This window comes from Myotis daubentonii, chromosome 2 (genome assembly GCF_963259705.1).
Source record: "Myotis daubentonii chromosome 2, mMyoDau2.1, whole genome shotgun sequence".
Lineage (NCBI taxonomy): Eukaryota > Metazoa > Chordata > Mammalia > Chiroptera > Vespertilionidae > Myotis > Myotis daubentonii.
This window is the reverse complement of record NC_081841.1, coordinates 138,006,400-138,031,716: the sequence shown is the minus strand read 5'-3', so window position 1 is coordinate 138,031,716 and position 25,317 is coordinate 138,006,400. Positions and strand designations below refer to the sequence as shown.

The 25,317-nt window shown below is 39.8% G+C and overlaps 1 protein-coding gene across 17 annotated transcripts in view; it reads left to right on the top strand.

Annotated features, from left to right (window-relative positions):
* The window catches only part of DGKH (diacylglycerol kinase eta), a 214,006-nt gene that overhangs the window by 147,075 nt on the left and 41,614 nt on the right, over positions 1-25,317 (top strand). For 16 of the 17 annotated variants that reach the window (XM_059684734.1, XM_059684729.1, XM_059684728.1 and 13 more), the window contains 5 exons: positions 11,689-11,774; positions 15,840-15,939; positions 17,545-17,815; positions 18,889-19,011; positions 21,439-21,564. In XM_059684734.1, the coding sequence (XP_059540717.1) occupies positions 11,689-11,774; positions 15,840-15,939; positions 17,545-17,815; positions 18,889-19,011; positions 21,439-21,564 (706 nt within the window). The remainder of the gene's footprint in view (positions 1-11,688; positions 11,775-15,839; positions 15,940-17,544; positions 17,816-18,888; positions 19,012-21,438; positions 21,565-25,317) is intronic. The other variant, XM_059684731.1, reaches the window with a different exon arrangement.

Below are 25,317 nucleotides of genomic sequence, written 5' to 3'. Positions count from 1 at the left end.
GCTATCATTTAGATTTGAAGGTTAGATAAAGAGCTTCCCAGACAAGAAAAAGCTAAAGGAGTTCATGACCACCAAAACAGTATTACATGAAATTTTAAGGGTTTTGAAGGAGGAGGAGGAGGAGGAGGAGGAGCAAGAGGAGGAGGAAGAGGAAGAAGAAGAAGAAGAAGAAGAAGAAGAAGAAGAAGAAGAAGAAGAAGAAGAGATGAACAATAAAATGGCAATAAATGCATATCTATCAACAATTAAATCTAAAAAAATAAACGAATAAGGAATCAAACAAACAAAACTGATGAATAGAACCAGAGCCATGGAAACATGGAACAGACTGACAAATCTCAGAGGGAAGGTGGGGGGTGGGAAGAAGTTAGCCAAAGAACTTACATGCATATATGCATTACCCATGGACACAGACAATAGGGTAGTGAAGGCCTAGGGTGGGCAGGATCTGGGTGAAGGAGGTAATTGCGGGGGCCAAGGGTGGCGGGGGGGGGGGGGGAGATATCTGTAATACTCTCAACAATAAAGATGAAATAAATTACTTAAAATTTTCAAAAATATAATAATATATAAAAAAGAAAATACAAATCTTATAATTCTACTGCCCAGAGATAATTACTACTAGAGATTAATATATTGCCTGGCTGGTGTGCCTCATCAGTTGATTGAGTTCTAAGAGGTAGCAAGTTCACTTTTCAGTCAGGACACATGCCCAGGTTGTGGGCTCCATCCTGGTAAGGGGCATGCAGGAGGCAGTCAATTGTCTCTCATCAATGTTTCTCTCTATCACTCTCTCTCAAAAAAAAAAAAAATCAATAAAAACATATTTTTAAAAAGAATAATATATTCATTATTTTATTTCCAGCAGCATTTTTATTTATAATACTAGGGGCCCGGTGCACGAAATTCGTGCACTGGGTGTGTGTGGGGAGGGGAGTGTCCCTCAGCCCAGCCTGCCCCCTCTCACATACTGGGAGCCCTCAGGCGTTGACCCCCATCACCCTCCAATCGCAGGATCGGCCCCTTGCCCAGGCCTGATGCCTCGGCCAGAGGCGTAGACCCCCATCACCCTCCGATCGCCTGATCGGCCCCTTGCCCAGGCCTGACGCCTCTGCCAGAGGCATAGATCCCCATCACCCTCCGATCGCCTGATTGGCCCCTTGCCCAGGCCTGACGCCTCTGCCAGAGGTGTCAGGCTTGGACAGGGGACCCCCATCTCCCCCTGATCACTGGCTCTGGCCCCCGCCCAGGCCTGAGGCCTCTGGCCCAGGAATCATGCCTGGGCAGGGGACCCCCATCTCCCTCTGATCGCTTGCTCCACCCCCCGCCCAAGCCTGACGCCTCTGACCCAGGCTTCAGGCCTGGGCAAGGGGACCATCATATCCCCCCAATCCCCGGCTCCGCCCCCCACCCAGGCCTTATGCCTCGGCCAGAGGAGTTGACCCTCATCACCCTCCGATCACCAATCACCGGATCGGCCCCTTGACCAGGCCTGAGGCCTCCGGCAGAGGTGTCAGGCCTGGGCAGGGGACCCCCAGCTCCCCGCGGTTGCAGGCTCCGCCCCTGCCCAGGCCTAACACCTCTGGCCTAGGCGTCCGGCCTGGGCAGCGGGGACCCGCAGCTGCAGCGGCCCCGCGATTGTGGGCTTCGCTTTAGGCCCAGGCAAGGGACCCCTAGCCCCCGGGACTGCCAGCTTCGACCATGCCCAGCTCCCATCGCTGGCTCCACCCCTACTTCCTGTTATCACTGGCCAGGGCGGAAAAGGCGCCTGATTCTCTGATCATGGCTGGGGGCAGGGCAAAGGCGGCCCCAGGGCCGCCTTTGCCCTGCCCCCCAGCTCTTAGCTCCCCCCTGGGTTTCTGATCACTGTCAGTGGCAGGGGGCTTCTTCCTGCTTTCCCTTTCGCCTCCCTGCATTGTGCCTACATATGCAAATTAATCACCATCTTGTTGGCAGTTAATTTGCATATAGCCCTGATTAGCCAATGAAAAGGGTATTGTCGTACGCCAATTACCATTTTTCTCTTTTATTAGATAGGATATTACTAGTGACCTGGTGCATGGATTCATGCACATTGAAAGGAAATTAATTAGAAGAAAGATCTGTGCAGTTACATCACTGAAAAAATTACATGTCAAAATAGTATACTAGTATATAATATAGTATTATAAAATTAAAACATGCATGCAGTTGGTGCCAGTGAGAGCTTTATATGTATCGCATATGCATGAGTCAACATTTATTTTTAAATTGCCAATGCATGTCATATGTACTGGCAATGAATAAATCACAATGTGGTTCACGGTTGAATGTCAACAAAAACAACCAAATTCAAAAACAACAATGTGATTGGTGCCAGCAAGAGCTTTATATGTATTGTGCATGTGGGAGTCAACACTTATTTTTTATTATTATTATTATTTTTTAACTTGCCAGTACGTGTCACATGTACTGGCCGGTCAGGCAGACATAAGGTTTGTCACTTTGCCTTTTATATATATACTAGAGGCCCGGTGCACAAAAATTTGCGCACTCGGGGGGAAGGGGGGGTCCCTCAGCCCGGCCTGTGCCCTCTCGCAGTCTGGGACCCCTCGGGAGATAACGACCTGCTGGCTTAGGCCTTCTCCTGGGTGGCAGAGGGCAGGCCCAATCCCTAGGTGCAGCCCCTGGTCGAGCTCAGAGCAGGGCCCATTGGGGAGTTGGGGTGCCGCCCCTGTCATGCACAGAGCAGGGCGGATCGGGAGGTTGCGATGCCACCCTCAGTCACGCTCAGGGTAGGGCTGATTGGGGGGTTGGGGCAGCGCCCCCTGTCACACTCAAGGCAGGGTCGATGGGGAGGTTGCAGCACCACCCCCTGTCACGCACAGAGCAGGGCCAATCAGGGGGTTGGGGTGCTGCCCCCTGTCACTCACAGAGCAGGGCCCATCAGCGGGGTTGGGGGTCCGTACCCTCTCATGCACAGAGCAGGGTTGATCAGGGGGTTAGGGAGCTCCCCCCTGCCTCGCACAGAGCAGGGCCCATCAGGGGTTTGGGGAGCTCCCCCTGTCACGCACAGAGCAGGGCCGATCAGGGGGTTGGGGCGCCGCACCCTGTCACACACAGAGCCGCAGGGCGATCAGGGGGTTGGGGAGCCCCCCCCTATCAGGCACATAGCAGGGCTGATCAGGGGGTTGGGGTGCCTTCCCCTGTCACGAACAGAGCAGGGCCGATAGGAAGGTTGTGGCCCCACCCCCTGTCACACACAGAGCCGCAAGGCGATCAGGGGGTTTGGGTGCTGATCCCAGTGCTGGGAGGCCTCGCGGCTCTGCTGATCCCGGTGCTGGGAGGCATATTACCCTTTTAATATAGGATAGAGGCCTGGTGCACGTGTGGGGGCCGGCTGGTTTGCCCTGAAGGGTGTTCTGAATCAGGGTGGGGGTCCCCACTGGGGTGCCTGGCCAGCCTGGGTGAGGGGATGATGGCTGTTTGCAGCTGGTCACACACCCTTCAGGGTGGGAGTCCCCACTGGGGTGCCTGGCCAGTCTGAGTGAGGGGCTGAGGGCTGTTTTCAGGCTGGTGGGTGACGGAAGCTTCCAACCGCTCCTTTTTTTCTTTTTTTTCTATTCTGGGCCAGCTTTAGCTCTGAGACTCCAGCTCTTAGGCCTCCGCTGCTGAAAGCAGGTATCTGGTTTGTTTCGGTTCTATAATCGAAACAATGTATAACTCCAGCTCTGAGATCCCGGCTAGCTGAAAGCAGGTTTCTGGGGGTTTGTTTAGCTTCTGTATTTGTAACTATGTTTCAAACTGCCAGCTCAGAGGCCGGCAAGGCAGGCGGGGAATGTTGGAGTCCTCCATCACTGAAGCAAGCAAGCCTCATGTTAGTTTCAAGCTGCCTGGCTGCCGGTGGCCATCTTGACTGGCAGTTAATTTGCATATCTCGCTGATTAGCCAATGGGAAGGGTAGCGGTCGTACACCAATGACCATGTTTCTCTTTTATTAGATAGGATACACACACACACACACACACACACACATATATATATATATATATATATATATATATATATATATATATATACTAGAGGCCCAGTGCACAAAATTTGTGCATGGGGTGGGGGGTGTCCCTCAACCCAGCCTGTACCCTCTCCAATCTGGGACCCCTTGGGCGATGTCCTACTGCCGGATGTCCCACAGGGATTGGGCCTAAACCAACAGTCGGACATTCCCCTCACAATCCGGGACTGCTGGCTCCCAACCACTTACCTGCCTGCCTGCCTGATTGCCCCTAACCACTCCCCTGCCAGCCTGAGAGACGCCTAACCACTCCTTTGCCGGCCTGATCACCCCCAACTGCCCTCCCCTGCAGTCTTGGTTGCCCCCAACTGCTCTCCCCTGCCGGTCTGGTCGCCCCCAACTGCCCTTCTCTGCTAGCCATCTTGTGGCTGTGGGTGCTGTCATCTTTGAGGGATGGCAGTCAATTAGCATATTCCCTCCTTATTGGCTGTGGGTGCCGCCATCTTTGAGGGCGTGGCAGTCAATTAGCATATTCCCTCATTATTGGCAATGGGCACCACCATCTTTGCAGTCATTTGGTCGTCCCTCACTAACCCCCCTGACAGCCTGGTCGCCCCATGCAGCCTGCTGCTCAGTCATTTGGTCGTCCATCACTAACCCCCTTGCCGGCCTGGTCGCCCCATGCAGCCTATTCAATCGTCCGTTCTGTTGTGATGGTCGCTTAGGCTTTTATATCCTATATAATAAAAGGGTAATATGAAAATTGACCCTGACAGCAGAACGACTGGGAATGACTGGTCACTATGACACACACTGACCACCAGGGGACGACGCTCAATGCAGGAGCTGCCCCCTGGTGGTCAGTGCGCTCCCACAGGGGGTGCTCTGCTCAGCCACAAGCCAGGCTGCTGGCTGCCAGCACAGTGGTGGTGGCGGGAGCCCCTCCCGCTTCCTCAGCAGCGCTAAGGATGTTCGACTGCAGCTTAGGCCTGTTCCCCACTGGCAAGTGGACATCCCCTGAGGGCTGCCAGATGGATATCTGACTGCCAGCTTAGGCCCGATCCCCCTGGGAGCGGGCCTAAGCCAGCAAGTGGACATCCCCTGAGGGGTCCCAGACTGCGATAGGGCACAGGCCGGGCTGAGGGATCCCCCCAAGTGCACAAATTTTTGTGCACCGGGCCTCTAGTATATAGATATATATTTTTTCTTTTTCTCTTTTTGGTTAATTCTCAACTGCAGAATTTTTTCCATTGCATTTTAGAGAGAGTGGAAAGGGGGGGAGGGAGGGTGGGAGGAGAGAGAGAGATTGAGAGAAATGTCGATGTGAGAGAGACTCATCAATTGGTTGCCTCCCGTACGTGCCCCAACTGGGGCCAGGGATCAAATCTGTGACGCAGGCATGTGCCCTTGGACAGGAATCCAACACGACTGTGGGTGGGCAGGTCGACAGTCTAATCACTGAGCCACACCAGCCAGGGCCAGCTTATATATTTTTTAAAATAAAACATTCAAGAGATCAACTAAAGGACTTGTATGCATGCATATAAGCATAACCAATGGACATAAGACACTGGGTGATAGGGGAGGCTAGGGGACTGTCTAGGGCGGGGGGATAAAATGGATACATATGTAATACCCTTTGTAATACTTTAAGCAATAAAAAAAATAAATAAATAAAACATTCATTTTGGATTTCCTCAGACATGATCATGAAATTATTATTTTTTAATTTTCCTTAAGTGGACAGAGAGGGTGGTTGATCTTCCTAATTATCTTATTGACAGCATTCTTTTGGCATCATGGAATTACAGAACTTAAGGAATTGTGACAGTGTCATTGATTGATTCCTTATGGCCAGAATTCAGTAATGCTATTTGCTGTTGTACTTTTTAAACATTGTAAAAATAGTGGTTTCATGATTTCCTTCAGTAATCATGATTATTTTTTATTACTCAATATTAGAAAATTTATTGTTTACCTTTAACGTACAATCACCCTACCCATCATGTCTTCCTCTAACCCTTTGTGAATAAATTTGTGTCCTTCCGTTAGCATGAGCTTATTAGTTCACTTCCGTTCCCATCTTGGGTGTCAGCTTAGGTATCACTTGCTCAAAGCAGCCATCCCTATCTCTCAAGTCCTAGGACCAGGGGTGGGCAAACTTTTTGACTCGAGGGCCACAGTGGGTTCTTAAACTGGACCGGAGGGCCGGAACAAAAGCATGGATGGAGTGTTTGTGTGAACTAATATAAATTTAAAGTAAACATCATTACATAAAAGGGTCTGGTCTTTTTTAATTTTAGTTTTATTCATTTCAAATGGGCGGATCCGGCCCGCGGGCCGTAGTTTGCCCACGGCTGCCTTGGACTCTGTTATTCCTCAGGAGTTCTGTAGCCCCTTCACCTTCCATGATCTAGGTACTATCATACTGTGAAAATCAGGCAGTGTGTATTATTCACTCACCATTATACTGTCATTTGACTCTGTGACTGGCAGAATAACAAAATTCTTCTTGTTAAATTTTGATCTAAAGACCAAGCCTTTTTGGAACAATGGGCATCTTGGCATCAAAGCCCTCTGGCCTCACCTCTTTTAGGAGCCAGATTCCTGCTTTCCAATTGGATTAAAAGCTTATTGATGCAGGAGTCCTATTTTTGGTCTCTTCTGTATCATGTCCCAGTCGTACAAGTCTAGTAAGTTAACAGATGCCTGTTAATTAATGCCGAGGTAATCAAAGAGAAAGGACGAACTGAGGTGCCTCAGTCATCTCCCTGAAAACAGGGAAGAATGGCCTTAAATCTCCAGAAACAAAATTCTTCCTATTACAGTAAATTTATTTTTAAATATACTCTGATAGAATAATAAAAGTTCTCTCCCCCCGACCCCCAGTTCTGTCGGTTTTCTAGAAGCTTGGTAATAGCATGCTAAGAAATTGTAACTTTATTATCTCTTTCATTCATTTAACAAGATTAAGTACCTGTCGGTACTCTTGACTGGAAATAAAAGACTTACCCTCTAGCTTCAGTCAGCTTAGGGGGGGGGGGTGCATTGGGGCACCACAGTGAGCTCAGAGGGCTACCATGAGATATTTTAAATTCAAAGAAAGCTCAACATCTGTCATACACTGTGCAAACTGCGAGCTGGACGTAGTGCCCAGTTTAAACATTAGGCTGTACTATGTTCCTTTCAGTGACAGCATATTTTTGGGTTTTTAGGAGTTGCTGTGGTAAAATAAAGCAATCACCACACTAAACTTGCTGTGGACTAGGAAATGCGGGTGTCATTGTCCAATCTCATTCCAAGGTTTCACATGTATACAATGCCAAGAGACTTACAACTAGTTATTTAAAAATGAAGTAAGATGTTTGTGTGTGTTTTTAAATGTATATCCATTATTTTTTCAAATGGTTATTGAGTTTTTAGGACATAAATATTTATTAAGTTGTTTAGCCTTAACTACTGTTAGGTACTTCTTTTGGCCTAAGGGCACTATGACAAAATTGTTAAGACATTAAGAATCCCTTGCCCGACTGGTGTGGCTCAGAGGTTGAGCATCAACCTGTGAACCAGGAGGTCATGGTTTGATTCATAGTCAGAGCACATTTCTTGGTTGCGGGTTTGATCCTCAGAAGGGGGCGTGCAGGGGTCAGCCAATCAATGATTCTCTGTCTTCATTGATGTTTCAATCTCTTTCTCCCTCTCCCTTCATCAATAAAAAGATATATTTTTTTTTAAAAAAAGAATCCCTTGACTTACTAGGCTTGAGCTCAGAAAGTTTAGAAATCTCTGGTCTAGTAGGAGGGACAGACAAGGAAATGACAGTAATGTTTAGGTATTTTCAGGGTGTAATGGTTGTACGGAAGAGAGGGTTCTTGGCCTGGTAAGTTTAGTGAAGTCTTTACAGAGGGAGTTGTTCCTAAACTCTGTTTTCAGCACAAAAGAAAAGTAGGGATAAGCTGGTCGAAAAAGAGCACTACAAAGAGCATGGTAATAAGTACCTTGGCAAATTGGGGCATACAAATAGTTCTATGGAGTTACAGCATGGTAGAATATGCGGTACAAGGAAAGAGCATCAAAAAACAGGACAGAAGAGGAAAGAAGGGTCAGACCGATCCTTCAGGGTCTTGGGAATTCTAGAGGTCTTTCTTGTTAGCTAAAGGGTTTTTACATTATCTGGAAAGTAGGAGAGGTCCACTCAGACATTTTTAAGCAGGGATGTGGTATGATCAGATTTGTGTTTCTGTTTTTTTTAAATCCTCATGCTTTTATTGATTTTAGAGAGAGATGAAGTGAGAGAGAGAAACATTGATGCAAGAGTGAAACATCAATTGGTTGCCTCCAACAGAGGATCAAACCCACAACTTGGATATGTGCTCTGACCAGGAATTGAACCCTCGACCTTTTGGTACATGGGATGACACTCTAACCAACTGACCTACCCAGCCAGGGCCAGGTTTCTGTTTTTGTTGTTTTTTAAACACTTGTTAAGTGGAGAATGGTTTGAAAAGGAGCAGGAGAGATACAAGAAACCCAGCAAATAGGCTGTAATAATGATCCATGTGAAAAATGATAAACTTTGTATTTAACAAATACAGTTAAGCAAAGGCCAAGACTTGCTTAGGGGGACGGTGTGGTGGGAAAAGCCCCAGCGTCCTCAGGCCTGCCCCGGCTTGTTTCCTCTTCATTAGCTGTGGATCCTGGGAAAACCACTCAATTCACCTGAGCCTCACATTCCTTGGCTGAGAAACAGGACACCTCCTGGGATAAATAAATACAGAATGCTTAATCACAGTGCCTGCTACACAATAGGAATGTTAGCTATTATTATCACCTTACCTTTGTGACTGCTAAATGACTACATAATAGGTTAGCAAGTGATAGCAATCATTTTATCCTCAGACATGGAGGTTTTATTTCAGTTTCTCTGGAGGAGATTGTATTCTTTGCCTTTGTTTATATTTAATGGACAAAAACTTGGATTTCTTTATTGTAAATTCAAATGGAATTAATGATAGTTTATAATATTTTTTTCTACCTTCTTAGGCTTTATGACAATCTATCCTGTAGGGAAATGAAATAAAACTAATCTTCTTGAAAAAATATTTTCTTTCTTTCCTTTTGGATAGATGTATTTTCATTTTTCTGATCTTAACTGTAAAGATGCAGTTTTTTTAATGTTTAGACCCAGAAAGCAATAAAGTGGATTTGTGAGTCAATATAATATTGTGTGAAGCTTTTCCCCAGCTTTCTTTCAGGTAAATTTTTTCCATACATAGTCTGCCTTTGAAAAAAGTAAGATAGAAATTTAAAAGAGTGACAGCATACTAATTAGCCACTGGTGGAATTGGATGTTAATGGTGAATGAGGTCCCTTTGGGAAGAGGCTACTCAGGAAAGAAAGCTTTATAGGGGATGTGGATCATTGAATCTTCATTTGAGCCTGAATGAACAGGCTGATTGGTGGAGAGCAATGAAAGGACATCCGAGTCAGGCAGGAGAGCAGAGAGGCCGGTCTGCAGAGAACAGATGGCTTACAGTGGAAGTTTTTGAGCCATGTGACATGGAATATATTTGAGGCAAAAACTTGATGGAAGCCTCTTGATATGAAACTGTAAATATTGTACACATTTTCATATATTAGGAAGATATGTTCTTTCAACAGACTATTAAAGTTTGAGTCACATAGAAAAGGGAACATAGGACTCCATTGGCATTTGGTTATTTCATGGTTTGAGAGAAATATTTATTTACATGCTTGTATGATTGTATTCAGCATTTAAAAAAAGCTTTATTGAATTACTAGAGGCCCAGTGCATGAAAATTCATGCACTGGATGGGGGGGTCCCTCAGCCAGGCCTGCCCCCTCTCACAGTCCGGGAGCCCTGAGTGGTGGGAGGCGACCCGGTGATCAGGGGAAAGCAATGCCCCCATCGCACCTCTGCTGCTGCCACTGCCGACTGGGAGGCTTGCCTGCGCCTCGGGCATTGTCTAGGCAGCCACCATCCAAGGCTTGCCTGTTCCTCGGGCCAGCCCTGGGCAGCTTGGGGGATGAGGGGACTGGGAGACTCCGGAGGCAGGCACGCGGGGGTGCTGAGGGGATGGGGCGCCGCCATATTGTGGCTGTGGGCATCGCCATCTTTGAGGGCATGGCAGTCAATTAGCATATTCCCTCCTTATTGTGTGTGGGCGCCGCCATCTTTGAGAGTGTGGCATTCAATTAGCATATTTCCTCCTTATTGGCTGTGGGCACTGCCATCTTTGCCACGGCATGAGGATCAATTAGCATATTCCCTCTTTATTAGATAGGATGTTACAAAAAAATACATATCATAAATGCAGACCTTGGCCAGTTTCCACAAACTAAGTGAACCGATGTAATCAACACCCAGGTCACAAGGCGGCATTAACAGCACCACATGAGGCCCCTCATGCTTCCTTTTATTCACCACTCCCACCTCCCGCCCCAATAACCACTATCCTGACTTCTAATGGCATAGATTAGTTTTATCTGTTTTTGTACTTTATAAAGTAGAATCGCCCTAACTTGTTTGGCTCAGTGGATAGAGCGTCAGCCTGCGGACTGAAAGGTCCCAGGTTCGATTCTGGTCAAGGGCATGTGCCTTGGTTGCAGGCACATCCCCAGTAGGGGGTGTGCAGGAGGCAGCTGATTGATGTTTCTCTCTCATCAATGTTTCTAACTCTCTATCCCTCTCCCTTTCTGTAAAAAATCAATAAAATATATTTAAAAAAGAAAAAGAAAATAAAGTAGAACCATTTTGTATCTGCTCCTTTGTTTCTGAATTCTTTCATTCAACATGTTGTCTGTGAGAGTCACCTATATTATGGCTTCGTTTATGGATCATTCATCCTCATTGACCCATAGTTTTTCATTGCATGAATACACTACAATTTGTTACCCATTCTACCAGTGAGTGACTATTGCTATAAGCATCCTAGTATATGTCTTTTGCTGAACACATATCTGCATTTCTTTTGGGCATGTATGTTGAAGTTTGCTGGGTCCTACCATATTATGCATATGTTCAACTTCAATAGAGCCATGTGATATGGAATATATTTGAGGCAAAAACTTGATGGAAGACTCTTAATAAGAAACTGTAAATTTCATACAATTTCTGTAGAGTGTGTGTATCATTTTGCTCTCCTACCAGTAGTGTGTGAGTGTTCTATTGCTCTTGCCAATGCTTGACATTTTCTGGTTGGTGGTGTTTTCATTTTATCTATTCTGACAGATATATGGTGGTATCACAGTGTGGATTTATTTTACATTTGCCTGATGGCTGATAAGGTTAACACCTTTTCATCTGTTTATGGACCATTTGGGTATCTTCCTCTTAAAATTTTTAGTCTTTGGCCCATGCTTATTAGATTATCTGGCATTTTTGTACTCAATTGTATGAATTCTTTGTATTTTCATACTTTTGACACTTAAAAATATTTTAAAGATTTTTTTATGGATTTTTCTATGAGTATAAATTAAAGAATTCCAGAAACTAACAGCCTTTCACAGAAAACAAATATTTATCTATTTTGTAGAATGACTATTATGTATTTATTGTAGCCATTGCCCTGTGTCACGTGTGCCCTGAATGATCCCATTTTTAAAGCAGTGATAACCGAGTTGTATAATTGCTGGCAACGATAACACAATATAGTTTTTTCTATTTTTTTCAGATGACAATTTATGAAGATTCAGTTGCAGATCATCTTACAAAAATCCTTAATTCTGATGAACATGCAGTAGTCATATCATCTGCTAAGTGAGTTACAGAGTGAGGTCATGAAATAGTTATATGGTGAAAATGAAAGGAAAGCTGATTTTACCACTGACATTTCTCTGTGACTTGTTTTCCAAAAGATATCTTTGTAGTAGCTTATAGAATTAGACAAAACAAATTTCCATTTAAAAAATCATTTAACATTTATGGTGGAGAATTTTTAAAGGGTATTTTTAAGGCTTAATTTGAAAGATTTCTTTGTCAAAAAGGTACAATAAGTGTTTAGAGTTTAATTATGCTAAGTTCCTATTTAAAGAAGTATTTATGATTATTATAATATAGGAAACACATTTCATTATAATTTATTACTTCCATAAACACTACTACTTAGGAAATGTTTATATCAGGAAAAGGAAAACAGATGAGATTTTTTTAAATGACTTTTCTCAGCATGTTTAAAGTACATAATTATATTTTAATTTAAAGTTACCATATTTTAGTTAAGCTAATTCTGTACATGGAGCCAAAGCTACTTGATTTTATCATTCCACACGTTGCCTGGCTGGAATTTAGAATTTAGTTTTCAGGCATCCTAAACTGAAGTTATGAAGACTAGAAAGTCAACTAGAAGAAAGGATGAAACCAAATGAAATTGTCAACTGATAAGCAAAAGTAAAAGAATGCTTTAGAACTCTGGCTTAGCCAGGGTATATAACTGTTATTCAGAAAGAGGAGAAAAGAGGGGAAGAAGGAAAGAAAAGAAGTAGGGGAATAATAGAGGGAAAATACACAAACTTTAGTATAGTATATACTTAATTTATAAAATATCAAGGAAAGACAAACCAGAGTAAATCAATTTGCTTGTGACAAAACTACAAATGTAGTAATAGTTGGTTTTGATGCTATAGCCCCAGGAATTGGAAACAGGACTGAGCAATAGGAAAGAATTGAATGACTCTCAAGGGAAGCACACTGGTTGCCCAAATAGGTGGGCTACAGAAGGTCTTTGGTGGGTAGTGCTGCTAGTGGTTTCTATGTTTTTGTTTGGTTGGGTGTTTTTTAGTGAATTGTATTGCTTTATCGTGAAATGTGCAGATCGATCTCTAATTTGTCCCAGACCTCAGCACTCCCTGTTGTCTTTCTCATCTTGGACCAAATTTATATACCTAAGTTACTTCCTTAGGTACTTCCTACATTTATTTCCTCTAGGAAGACATGTAATGTTTGCCACCCTTGCAGTATGAATCAAATGCTTCTTATAGGACATTTTAGAGGAAATAGATAAAATGGAAAGTTGGAACCTTTCTTAAGGTATATCAAGTTATAAAAGAACTAGAGGCCCGGTGCACAAAAATTTGTGCACTCGGGGGGGTCCCTCAGCCCAGCCTGTGCCCTCTTGCAGTCTGGGACCCCTCAGGGGATGACCACCTGCTCACTTAGGCCCGCTCCCTGGGGGATTGGGGCTAAGCTGGCAGTTAGACATCCCTCTTTCAGCCCGGGAGCCCTCGGGGGATTTCCACTTGCCAGCAGGGAGCAGGTCTAAGCTGCAGTCGGACATCCTTAGCGCTGCTGAGGAGGCAGGAGAGGCTCCCACTACCACCGCTGTACTGGCAGCCATCAGCCTGGCTTGTGGCTGAGCAGAACTCACCCTGTGGGAGCGCACTGACCACCAGGGGGCAGCTCCTGCATTGAGCGTCTGCCCCCTGGTGGTCAGTGTGTGTCATAGTGACCAGTCATTCCCAGTCTTTCTGCTGTTAGGGTCAGTTTGCATATTACCCTTTTATTATATAGGATTATTCTTTAATACAGTTAAGTAACTATGGTATCTGGTCACATTTCATAGTTTGGAGGTTGGCAAAGCCTTACTATAGCCTTCATGTGTTTGATGTGTTTGATTACTGACTCCTACACATTTTCTATATTTTTTAATATTTAGTTTCATAGTTACATTTTTTTCTTGTGATGAGAACTTTTGAGATCTACTTATATTTTTAATTACATGGAATTAATGTTATAAAATGTGGACAGATGCAAATAGGGTTATTACAGCAATGACCCCTTTTATTCCTTATTTTTCTTGAACTTAATACCTGTGAAGTATAACATTTTTAGCAGAGGGAATTTTTTTCAAATGAAAACTTACGAAGAATCCCAATATTTAAAAAAATTACATTTTGTTGGTATTAATAAATTGGATAAGATTAATTTATTAGTCATTTATGAGAAAATAACTAATATTATTATAAATGACAGGATTTTATATTTAATGCAGTTTTAAGTCATTTCTGTATTTATTTTGTTTAGGTATAAAAAAATGGCCTTCAATTAAATAAAAATAGAAGATGCTTTAGTCCAAGATTTGCACAAAACTAGTGAATTTTGAAATAAAAGTTAACATACTTGTCTCTAATATATCTAATGATTATTTGAGCATTAAAAATTATATTCCTTATTTCCAAATAAATTTGAATCAAGTATTTGTGAAATCTTTGAAATATTTTTGCAAAACAGCTTGAAAACCACTGGCGTAAGTCCCAGTGTTGCCTTAAGTACCGTAGGAGTAAATCTGAGGCCCTAGTTGAGACTCAGCCATTTGCTAGCTTTGTGACCTGTGTCTGCTTATCAGGTTCAAGAATGGAAAGAATGCCTATCCTCCCTCCCTCATGGAACTGTTAGGAGAACTAAGTTGAGCAATAAAGTAAATAGAGCTTATAAACTAGAGTGCTGTGTTAAATCATTAAATCATCACCTCATGTTTTCCCCAATTTCATTTGGATTCTTTTTTTTTACCTTGACCTTGCTCCTTATCTAGGCTGTGCTCTCAGCATTAGCGTTAGTGTTCTACCTGACTAGCTCGTTTGCCTTTAAGTAGATTCTATTCCAACCCTGGTCCCCTCTCATCACTCACCTATACGTCTAGGCTTGCCTGGCTACCCCGTCTTTACAACCCCAGATTAAAATTTTAAAGAGATTCAAGACAGAAAAGAGAAGACAACATGGAATAACATTATACCCAAAACACAGCATTTTTTTTAATTTAATTTATGGACATTTTCAAACATACATAAAAGTAGAAAGACTGGTGTAATGATTTCCCACTATGCTTGTCACTCTGCTTCAGTATTTATCAACGTTTTGTCATATACTCCCCATTTTTCTTGACTTTTTAGAGAGAGAGGGAGAGAGAGAGAGAGAGAGAGAGAGAGAGAGATAAATATCAATGTGAGAGACACATCGATTGGTTGCCTCCCGCACACGCCCTGACCAGAGCCAGGGATGGAACCTGCAACCCAGGTGCATGCCCTTGACTGGAAACCAAGACTCTTCAGTGCGTGGGCTGATGATCTAACCATTGCGAACACCAGCCAAAGCCCCATTTTCTTTTTGCTACAATCTCTCTAAGAAAATCCCAGAAATTATTGTATTCCACTTGCAGAATATGTATTTAATAATCTTTTAAAAAAATAATTCTGTGTTACTCAGTCCATTTTACCCAGTTATCTCTAAAGGTTTTGTTTGTTTGTTTTATAACATTTAATTTGTTCAAATCAAAATCTTAAAAATGGTTCAGGTGTTGTGTTTGGGTGATCTGTCTCTTTAAGACTTGTAAACTCTGTAACAGTTTCCTAACGCTTAACCCCTAGCATAACACATAACCGCTTTTCTCTTCAGGAACAATGTATTATCAAGATACCACTAGGATGAATAGTATAGTGACAGTGACAACATAAGTGACAAATTTATTCTTGTTTGATCAAGTCTGCAAGTCCTGTTATGAAATTATATAATGCTTAGGCGATAATGCTCTTTTAAATGGGATTGGAAAATACTCTTATCAAGATATAATTTGAATATTTGACAAAGTCTTGTTATTACCTTAAAATTGCTTTTATTTAAAGTATGTAGAGCAAGGTTTATTAATGTATCCATTTCTCACTTAGAATGTTTTGAACTTATCTAGGACATGTCAAACAGTAGATAGAATTATGGGTTTGTATACAAATGATTCCAGTATTTTGAGAGTTTGCTTATTTTTTAAATATTTATAAATGGGGGGAAAATCAGCCTACTGAGTTTATGGAATTGCACAATTTCTTTTCTTCAAAGGATACTATGTGAAACTGTAAAGGACTTCGTTGCCAAAGTAGAGAAGGCATATGACAAAACGTTGGAAAATGCTGTTGGAGCCGATGCCGTGGCCAACAAAGTAAGGACACGATCAGGGCATGAAAGGTTTTTACTGACAGTGTTAACACTGAACTTGTTTTATAGCTAAATTGATTAAGTGGTTTTCTTGCCAAAACATAAATCACAAGAAAGTTTCTTTTGAATCAGATATAACTGTTTAAAACATTCTATTTTATGGTTACTCCTTAAGATGTAGAAAAACTGCATTGCTGGGGACCATCCGACAAACTGAATTTCATACCGCACCTCCCTGTTCCCGCTGCCTGGCACGGCGAAGGAGAAACACACAGTAGTCAGGTCACAGAGAGGAATGGCTTTCCGTTTCCAGGCAGCCTCTGGCCAGTCGGGTGCCTCCCAGCGCAGTTTCTCAGATTCCCTAGACTTTACAGGCCTCTATATCTTCCAGGGTTCCGTTTCTTGCCTTTATCTTTATAGATTTTTTTTCCCCCTTTGAAAGTTTTCTGGGGCTAAACTAAGAGTCGTTTACTGAACCCTAAAAGTTACTGTCCGCTTTCATTCATTTGTAAAAAAGGCTTGGTGCTCTTGGGCTTGCAAAGAAATGATCTCCCCCAGATTCATGTTGTAGATGGGGTTTATTTGAGAGGAAGGAAAAGAAAAGAGAAATAAACATACAGTTGGCCGAAGCCGGTTTGGCTCAGTGGATAGAGCGTCGGCCTGCGGACTGAAGGGTCCCAGGTTCGATTCTGGTCGGGGGCATGTGCCTGGGTTGCGGGCATATCCCCAGTGGGAGATGTGCAGGAGGCAGCTGATCGATGTTTCTCTCTCATCGATGTTTCTGACTCTCTGTCTCTCTCCCTTCCTCTCTGTAAAAAATCAATAAAATATATTTAAAAAAATAAAAATAAAAATAAATAAAATAATAATAAAAAAAAAAACATACAGTTGAAGTTTCCAGTCTCTTTCTCTTGTGTTTCTACCCTGTGGAGAGCTTCAGAAAAAGAAACCCTCTTGACCAACACTTTTAACTCTTTCTGCTATAACTTTGTCTTGCCTGTTATCAAGGACAAATAAACGGAGAAGGAAATCACTGGAAATTCAGTCCTCAATTACCCTTAGTAATTCAAGGAAAGTAGGAAGAAACAAGGGCCAGTGCCTGTGCATTTTCCTTTTTGCTCTTTCTTTGAGCCAATAATTCCTCAGGCACCATTCACTCCTTTGCAAACCAAAGCTTTCAAGGTGAGCTTATCAAGACTCAGCAGAAGTTAAAGTGTTAATATGATAGTTTGTGTACTGTATGGCAAATTTTGTATAATGTTTAAATTTTTGTGTAATGTGTCATCTTATAGTAAAGTGGGTTTTTTTGTTTGTTTTTTTGGGGGAAAAATAGCTATACAAAGATTGTGAAGATTTTCACCCATGAAGTGGCATCTGAATCATTCTGAAAGTATAAATAAATAAATTTAAATGAGATGTGTGCTGCTTTTTAAAATTATAAATTATTTAATCCATTGGCTGTCTAAAGTATAATGTATAATAGCAACTAATGGTAAACATCAATATTCCGTATGTTTCCTTTAAAATCATAAACCATTCATTTAAATTATCATTTTCTATCTCTCGTAAATGGAGATTCATTAGGGCATTCTTTTCCTTCTTTTCTTAGTGTTCGGTCCTCAATGAGAAGCTTGAACAACTGCTCCAGGCTTTGCGTACAGACTCCCAGGCTGCTGTTCTCCCAGGCATCAGCCCTGTCCTTGTAGAAGAAGATACAGTGGAATCTTCGAGTGAAGAGTCCTTGTGTGAAGGCAAGGAACAGCTCTTGGATGACACTACAAAACCTTCCTCCCAGAAAGCAGTGAAACCAAAGGAAATAATGTTGCGGGCAAATAGTTTAAAGAAAGCAGTGAGGCAAGTCATTGAAGAAGCCGGAAAAGGTACACATATTAACAAAATGGGCTTTTGAAGACGTTAGCAACATTCTCCTTGCAAGACAATAAAATGTTCATATTGGTCACACTGGACACACATAAAAAATTTTTTTTAAGACAATGTAAAAGTTAAAATAATTAAAGCAAAATTTATACTAGTAAATAGTTCTAGTTATTGTTTCAGTAGTAGGGATCAACGTAGTAATGCTACTTAAAAAATAAAACTCAGAAAAACAAAGTATACTGGAATCATAGAAATAAAATTAAAAATTGCTTTAAATAATATCCTAAGATTTAAAGTATTTTTTACTTAATTGGAATCTTTGAATTCTAAACAAAAATCAAACCTGTATACTACTTTAAAAATATTTTCCTAATATTTTTTTCCTAAATGTTTAGGTTGCTTTTTTAAGAGTTTATAAAAGTTTTGCCTATACTTTAATTTTTATATATATATATATATATATATATATATATATATATATATATATATGGCTAATATGCAAAGTGTCCCCTTGGGAGTTCGACCAGGAGTTTTGTCACTCGCTATGACATGCACTGACCACAAGAGGGCAGTGTGGAACGAAGGAAGGCCCTGGCAGGCAGCTGGGGAAGGGAGGCTCTGGCTGGCAACTGGAAGGAAGGCAGCCAGAAGGCCCCAATCAGCCCTGATTGCCGGCCAGGCGTAGGGACCCTACCAGTGCACGAATTTTGTGCACTGGGCCTCTAGTGTTAATATAATATGTATAATCTTGGAACTTCTATAGTAGACTAAAAGTAAATTTTAATGTAGATAATAAGTATCCAAAATTCTTTACAGGTTGTAACTTGTAATTGGACTTGTATTTCATTCTCTAAATTTCTTAAGTTTTATTTTTTCTTCTAATAAAAATGTAATTTTGACAATTTACTTTTATAATCTCTAGCATTTATAGACATTATTTCCAGGTTTATTGTCAATTAGTGTTTATTTGTGACTATGGAATTTCTTTTGGTTTATGTTTCAATTTTCCTTCCCTAAGCATATATTGATTTTATTTTTTCTTGTTTCAACATGTTTATCTTCTTATTACTTAAAGTTATGGATGAGCAGACAGTTCACCCCTGTGAGCCAGTTAATCAGTCATTCGATTATGATAGTACAGAAACAGATGAATCTAAAGAAGAATCTAAAGATGATGATGCAAAAGAGTCATTAATTGGTAAGAAAACTAAGAAAATTATTTTGCAATTAAATAAAACATAATTGTGCTTTTAGTTTTCAAAAGGATTGTCAGTTTGAAATAAACTATTTGTATTTTGTTTTCAACAAGGCTTTTCAAAATTTAAAGCTTAGCCATTCATGAATACTAAAATAATAAAGGTAACATTATTTAGACTAAATTCTCTCACTTTTTATCATATAATGTAGAGATTATTGTAGTAAACTAAGGATTATAGGACCAAACATGCTTAAATATCTCAATTTTCCTTAAAAAAGAGAGAAGAAGCAAAACACCTAAACCACCAGATTTTAACCTGTTTGAACCCACACATCCCTTTGAGAATTATATAAAAATTGTAGGCCCCACATTCATAAAATTTGGTATTTAAGTAATTCATCAATTCCTTGAGTTTCACTGTTCAGCAAATAGATGGTTAATAATTGTTACTAAATTAAGCTTAATATTAAGATATCTAGTTACAACCCTTTCACTACTGAAATTAATTTTTCCAATAAATTAATATGTAGTTGCTTAAAGAATATTTACAATTCCTCTACCTTTTAAGTTTGGATTGAGGATGGATTTATACTTATATTGTATAAAGGAAAAATTAATATACTAGACTAAAACAAAGAAATTAAAATATTGAGAAGATAATATGAAAATATTTCCATAGTACTATTGTAAAGTCAACACTTATATTAGAGCTGTTTGCAATCATTACATTTTTACTTTCATTACATATGAACTTGAGCAGATTACTATTCTGTGGCTTTCTCATCTGTAAATGGGAATAATAATATACCTGCTTCATAACAACCTACTTGTTGCAAAGGATAAGTTAATACACAAAGTGTCTAGAATAGTGACTCATATATAGTGCTGTTTATATGAGTGTTTATTGTCATTGTCATTATTATTATTGCTATTACTGCCACTGCTACTAATTACATTCACTTTGAAAGACTATTCCTTAACTGTATTTAAAACTCTGTAAGAGGCTTCAAAATGAGACCTTATAGACCTTACATGTCTGGCATATTCCACAACCTTAGCCTTTTCAGACTTCCTGTATGCATATTCCAGCGCACATGAACTTCACACTTACATTGTAATTGGCAAAGGAAACTAAGAAATACAGATACGGAGCTATAGATATTGATATTGAAGTAGACAGATTATATGCATCTTTAACGATGCAGTATTTTATCTTATTTGTTGGCGAGTAATCCAATTTAGTCAGAATCAGGAATAAAAGTGTTTCTGCATTAAATAATCATTAGTTTTTGAAGCACACTCATTGCATTATCATTATTTTGTGTAATGATTCATATGTCTGAGATGTGCAAAATACAGTATATTAATATGAGTAATGAGACATTTAAGAACCGTGAAACATTAATTTATTTACCTGCAATGGAACATCAGTCTTAGCCAGCAGGATGCTCTCTGCTTTTTATCAGAGTTGAATATCAAAAGGTTGTTTTTATTAGAAATTAGCTCCAGAGCTTCCATCTGTCAAAAAAAGAGAGTGTCTGTTCAGTTACTTTTCTTTAGTGTAACTGGACTGTTTTTGAACAGAGAAGAGAGTGTAAGATTAATATAATTAGTTTGTAATTAGTCTTAGGAAGTCTAAAGGTAATTAAGTTTGAATATTTTTAAATTGAGTTAGAGGATTACTGTTTCTTTAAACACCTGCCAATAACTCCTAAATTAGTTAAAGATATATGTGCTCTCCATTAAAATTCTCCAGTTTAGGTTTAATTAAATTTCTATTTTTGTGGTTAATTTTGAGAGTAATTCTCTTTTGGAACAATTCTTAAAATGTATTGAGCTTTTACAAAACATAATGGGACTGTTTGGGGCAAATCTTTGTTTTAAATAAATAACTAATTGAGAAGCACAGGAAAAGTATATTGCTTTCATTTGAAAAAAGAACCTATTTTCTCTTTCATTTATAGAAGAAAATTTTAGCTCATGGTTAACATATTAGCTCTGGGAAATACATTCATTAAATTTGACCATTCATCCAACATATATGAAAAAAGGTTTGCACTGATAACATACATAACCCATATGTTTTATTTTTAAAAGTTATCAGGTTTCAGAATTTTTTTATCTTTACATATGGGATGATCACATTCAAATTATAAATATTACTGACCTTTAATTATGGTAGGCATCTCTTTTCTAATGATCTCTACCTATTTAAAATGAGAGATCAAGATCAAGTTTCTCCATATAGTAAAATCTCAAGAAAATGAAAATGATAAAATAGGTAAACACAGTGTAATATTTTCATTGTCAGTTGTATGGATTGATTTACATATGTATTAAATTATTTTATGTTGTGAATTTATAGGGGCTTGCTAATTTCTATAACTTTATCATTTCTTCTTTTTAATCTGGACCTTTTGCCAACAGTTAAAACTGCACCTCGGTCTCCAGATGGCCGGGCAAGTCGTTCCCAGACTGACTCTGGCCCTGGCCCAGCTGTGGCAGCCAGCAAAGAAAACCTCCCTGTGCTCAACACCAGGATAATCTGCCCAGGTAGTACATATTCTGAAACATGGTGTCTTGTTTAAGTATTTTTGTAAAAATGTATATCTACTCATTTCTATGAACTTTTAAAATGTGTGTTTTTTATTAATATATATTTTTATTGATTTCAGAGAGGAAGGGAGAGGGAGAGAGAGATAGAAACATCAATGATGAGAGAGAATCATTGATTGATCGAGCCCACAACCTAGGCATGTGCCCTGACCAGGAATGGAACTGTGACCTCCTGGTTCATAGGTCGGTATTCAACCACTGAGCCAAGCTAGCCGGGCTTTTTTTGCTTGTTTGTTAATCCTCACCTGAGGATATTTTTCCTCATTGCTTTTTTAGAGAGAGGAGAAGGGAGGGAGAGAGAGGTAAATATTGATGTGAGAGAGACACATAGATTGGTTGTTTCCCACACATGCCCTCATTGGGGCAGGGATCGAACCTATAGCCCACGTACATGCCCTTGATTGGAAATTGAACCTGTGACCCTTCGGTCCTTGGGCCAACATTCTAACCACTGAGAAACACTGGGCAGGGCTAAACTGTGTTCTTAAAGATAAATGTCCCTTCAGGAGAATGTGCTTGGTACATTTATCAACCAGAATCCAGATTCTTTAACTTTTGTGTGTATAAGAATTGCCTAGAAAGTACTAAAATACATGTTTCTGGTCTCTGCCCTGAGAAATTTTGTTTGAGTAGTTCTAGAGCTGAACCCAGGAATCTGCATTTACTAAGTACCCAAGGTAAATCCAATCTTATATTCTACTCCCTTTTAAGTGTCTTCACAGGTTTCCTTTTAGTTTTAAGCCACAGTCTCTCTGCAGTTATTTCTGAATTAGAAATATTGTTTAATTTGGAACATCTGAGAAATTTATTCCAGACCTGACAAGATAAATTTATTTTGGAATTAGGTTTGTACTAGTGGTAACCAAAGAACTTGTGCAGCAGAGGAGGAAGGAAAAGGCAGATATCTCAGAGCCTTCTTAAGTGCCAGCTATTTCAATTAATGAAAAGCTCCAGATGCATTCCAGAGTAGATTGGAACCCAAATTACATCCTGAAATATAACACAACTTTGTGTCTTCTATGAATTGTTTCTAAAGGTAAATACAATTCAATAATAATAATTGGAAACTTTAGTACTCCTCATTCAATAGTGGATAGAACAACTAGACAGAGATCAAGAAGGAAATTGGAGACTTGAAAACACATAAAACGAGTAGTCAAAACAGATGTTTACAGAATACTCCACCCAACAACAGTAGAGTACACATTCTTTTCAAGTACATATGGAACATTCTCCAAGATATACTAAATATTAGGCCATAAAACTATTCTCAGTAAGTTTAAAAGGATTGAAGTCATACAAAGTACATTTTCTGACCACAACTGGAATGAAATTATAAACCAATAACAGAAGGAAATTTGAGAAATGCACCAATATGTGGATCAAAAGCTGTGATATATTTACACCATGGAATACTATGCAACAGTAAAAAAGAAGGGTCTCTTACCCTTTGAGACAGCATGGAGGGACCTGGAGAGTATTATGCTAAGCAAAATAAGCCAGTCAGAAAAAGGCAAGTATCACATGATCTCACTCATATGTGGAATCTGAAGAACAAAATAAACTGATGAACCAAATAGATCCAGGGATATAAAAACATAGAACAGACTGTCAAATCTTAGAGGGAAGGTGGGGGTAGATAGGTGAGTAGAAAGAGATTAACTAAAGAATTTATATGCACATATGCATAACCCGTGAACACAGACAATAGGGTGGTGAAGGCCTGAGACGGGATGTGGGTGGGGGTTAGGAGGGGTCAATGGGGGGAAAAGGGGACATCTGTAATACTTTCAACAATAAAGATACATTTAAAAAGAGAAAAAAATCATAAAATATGCTTTGATATGAATGAAAACAAAAATATATCATATGCCAAAACTTATTTGATACAGCTAAAGCAGTGCTTAGAGTAAAATTTGTAGCTGTAAAATGCCTATATTAAAAAAAAGTAGAAAGATCTCAAAACCTAACTCTCCAACTTAATAAACTGGAAGAGCAAACTAAATTCAAAGCAGCAATAGGAAGGAAATCAATAAAGATTAGAGTAGAAATAAATGAAAGTGAGTATAGAAAACAAGACAGAAAAGCAATGAAACCAAAAGTTGATCTGTGAGCAGATTAACAAAATTGACAAACCTTTACATTGATCAAGAAAGTAAGATAGAAGATTCAAATTACTGAAATCAGGAATTAAAATAATACATCACCATGGACTTTACAGAAATAGAAAGGATTATAAGGGAAAAACAAATTAGATAACCTAGATGAAATAGACAAACTCCTAGAAACAAACGAACTATCAAAAATGCTTCAAGAAGAAATAGAAAATCTGAGTAGACCTTAAATAAGTAGAGAGAATGAATTTGTAATAAAAAAACTTTCTATAAAGAAAAGCCCAGGCCCAAATTGCTTCACTGTTGAAGTTTAAAAAAGAAATAACACCACCCTAGCTGGTTTGGCTCAGTGGATAGAGTGTTGGCCTGCAAACTTAAGGGTCCTGGGTTCAATTCTGGTCAAGGGCACATGCCTGGGTTGCGGGCTCGATCCCCAGTAGGGGGTGTGCAGGAGGCAGCCAAGCAATGATTCTCTTTCATCATTAATGTTCTCTCTCTTGCTCTCCCTTCCTCTCTGAGAGCAATTAAAAAAAGAAGAAGAAATAACACCAATCCTTCACACACACTTTCAAATACTAGAAAAGGAAAAAACACTTTCCACCATTCTATGAATCCAGTATTACCCTGATATAAAACCAAAGACATCACAAGAAACTCCAGATCAATATCGTTCATGAATAGCAACACAAAAATCTTCAACAAAATACTAGCTAATTGAATAATCCAACAACTTTAAGCAATTATACACCATTACCAGTACTCTCTCAGTGATGCAACGTTGATTCAACATAATGAAAATCAACGTGACATACCATATTAATCAAGGACAAAAACACATAATCATCTCAGTAGATACAGAAAAAGCATTTTTAAAAGGTCAATATCATTTGACGGTAAAAACACAACCAGGAATAGAAAGGAACTTCTTCAACCTGATAAAGGGCATCTATGAAAAACCTACAGCTGACATCATACTTAATGGTGAAAGGTGAAAGCTTTCTCTCTAAGATCAGGAACACGAGGAGGATGTCTACTCTTTCCATTCTAGTCAACATTGTATAGAAGGTTTTAGCTTAGGAAATTAGAAAAAATAAAAAGTATTAAAGACATCCAAATTAGAAAGGAGGAAGTACTGTATGTCTTTAGGACTTATGTTACATATAGAAAATCCTAAAGAGCACACGTACACACACTATTAGAGATAAGAAATGAATACAAGGTTGCAGGATAAAAGATCAATATACAAAAAGTAATTGCATTTCTCTAGTAATGAACAGTCTTAACATGAAATTAAAATAATTTTATTTACAATAGCATAAAAAATAACAAAAAATAAGAATAAATTTAACTAAGAAGGTGAAAGATTTGAATACTGAAAACTACAAAACATTGCTGAAAGCAGTTAAAGATCTAATTAAATGTAAATGCATCTGTGTTCATGGATTGGAAGACATAATATTATTAAGATGGCAACTCATCTCAAATTGACTAGATTTCGCACAATCCTTACCAAAATACCAACTGCTCATTGTGCAGAAATTGACAAGCTGATCTTAAATTTCACATGGAAATACAA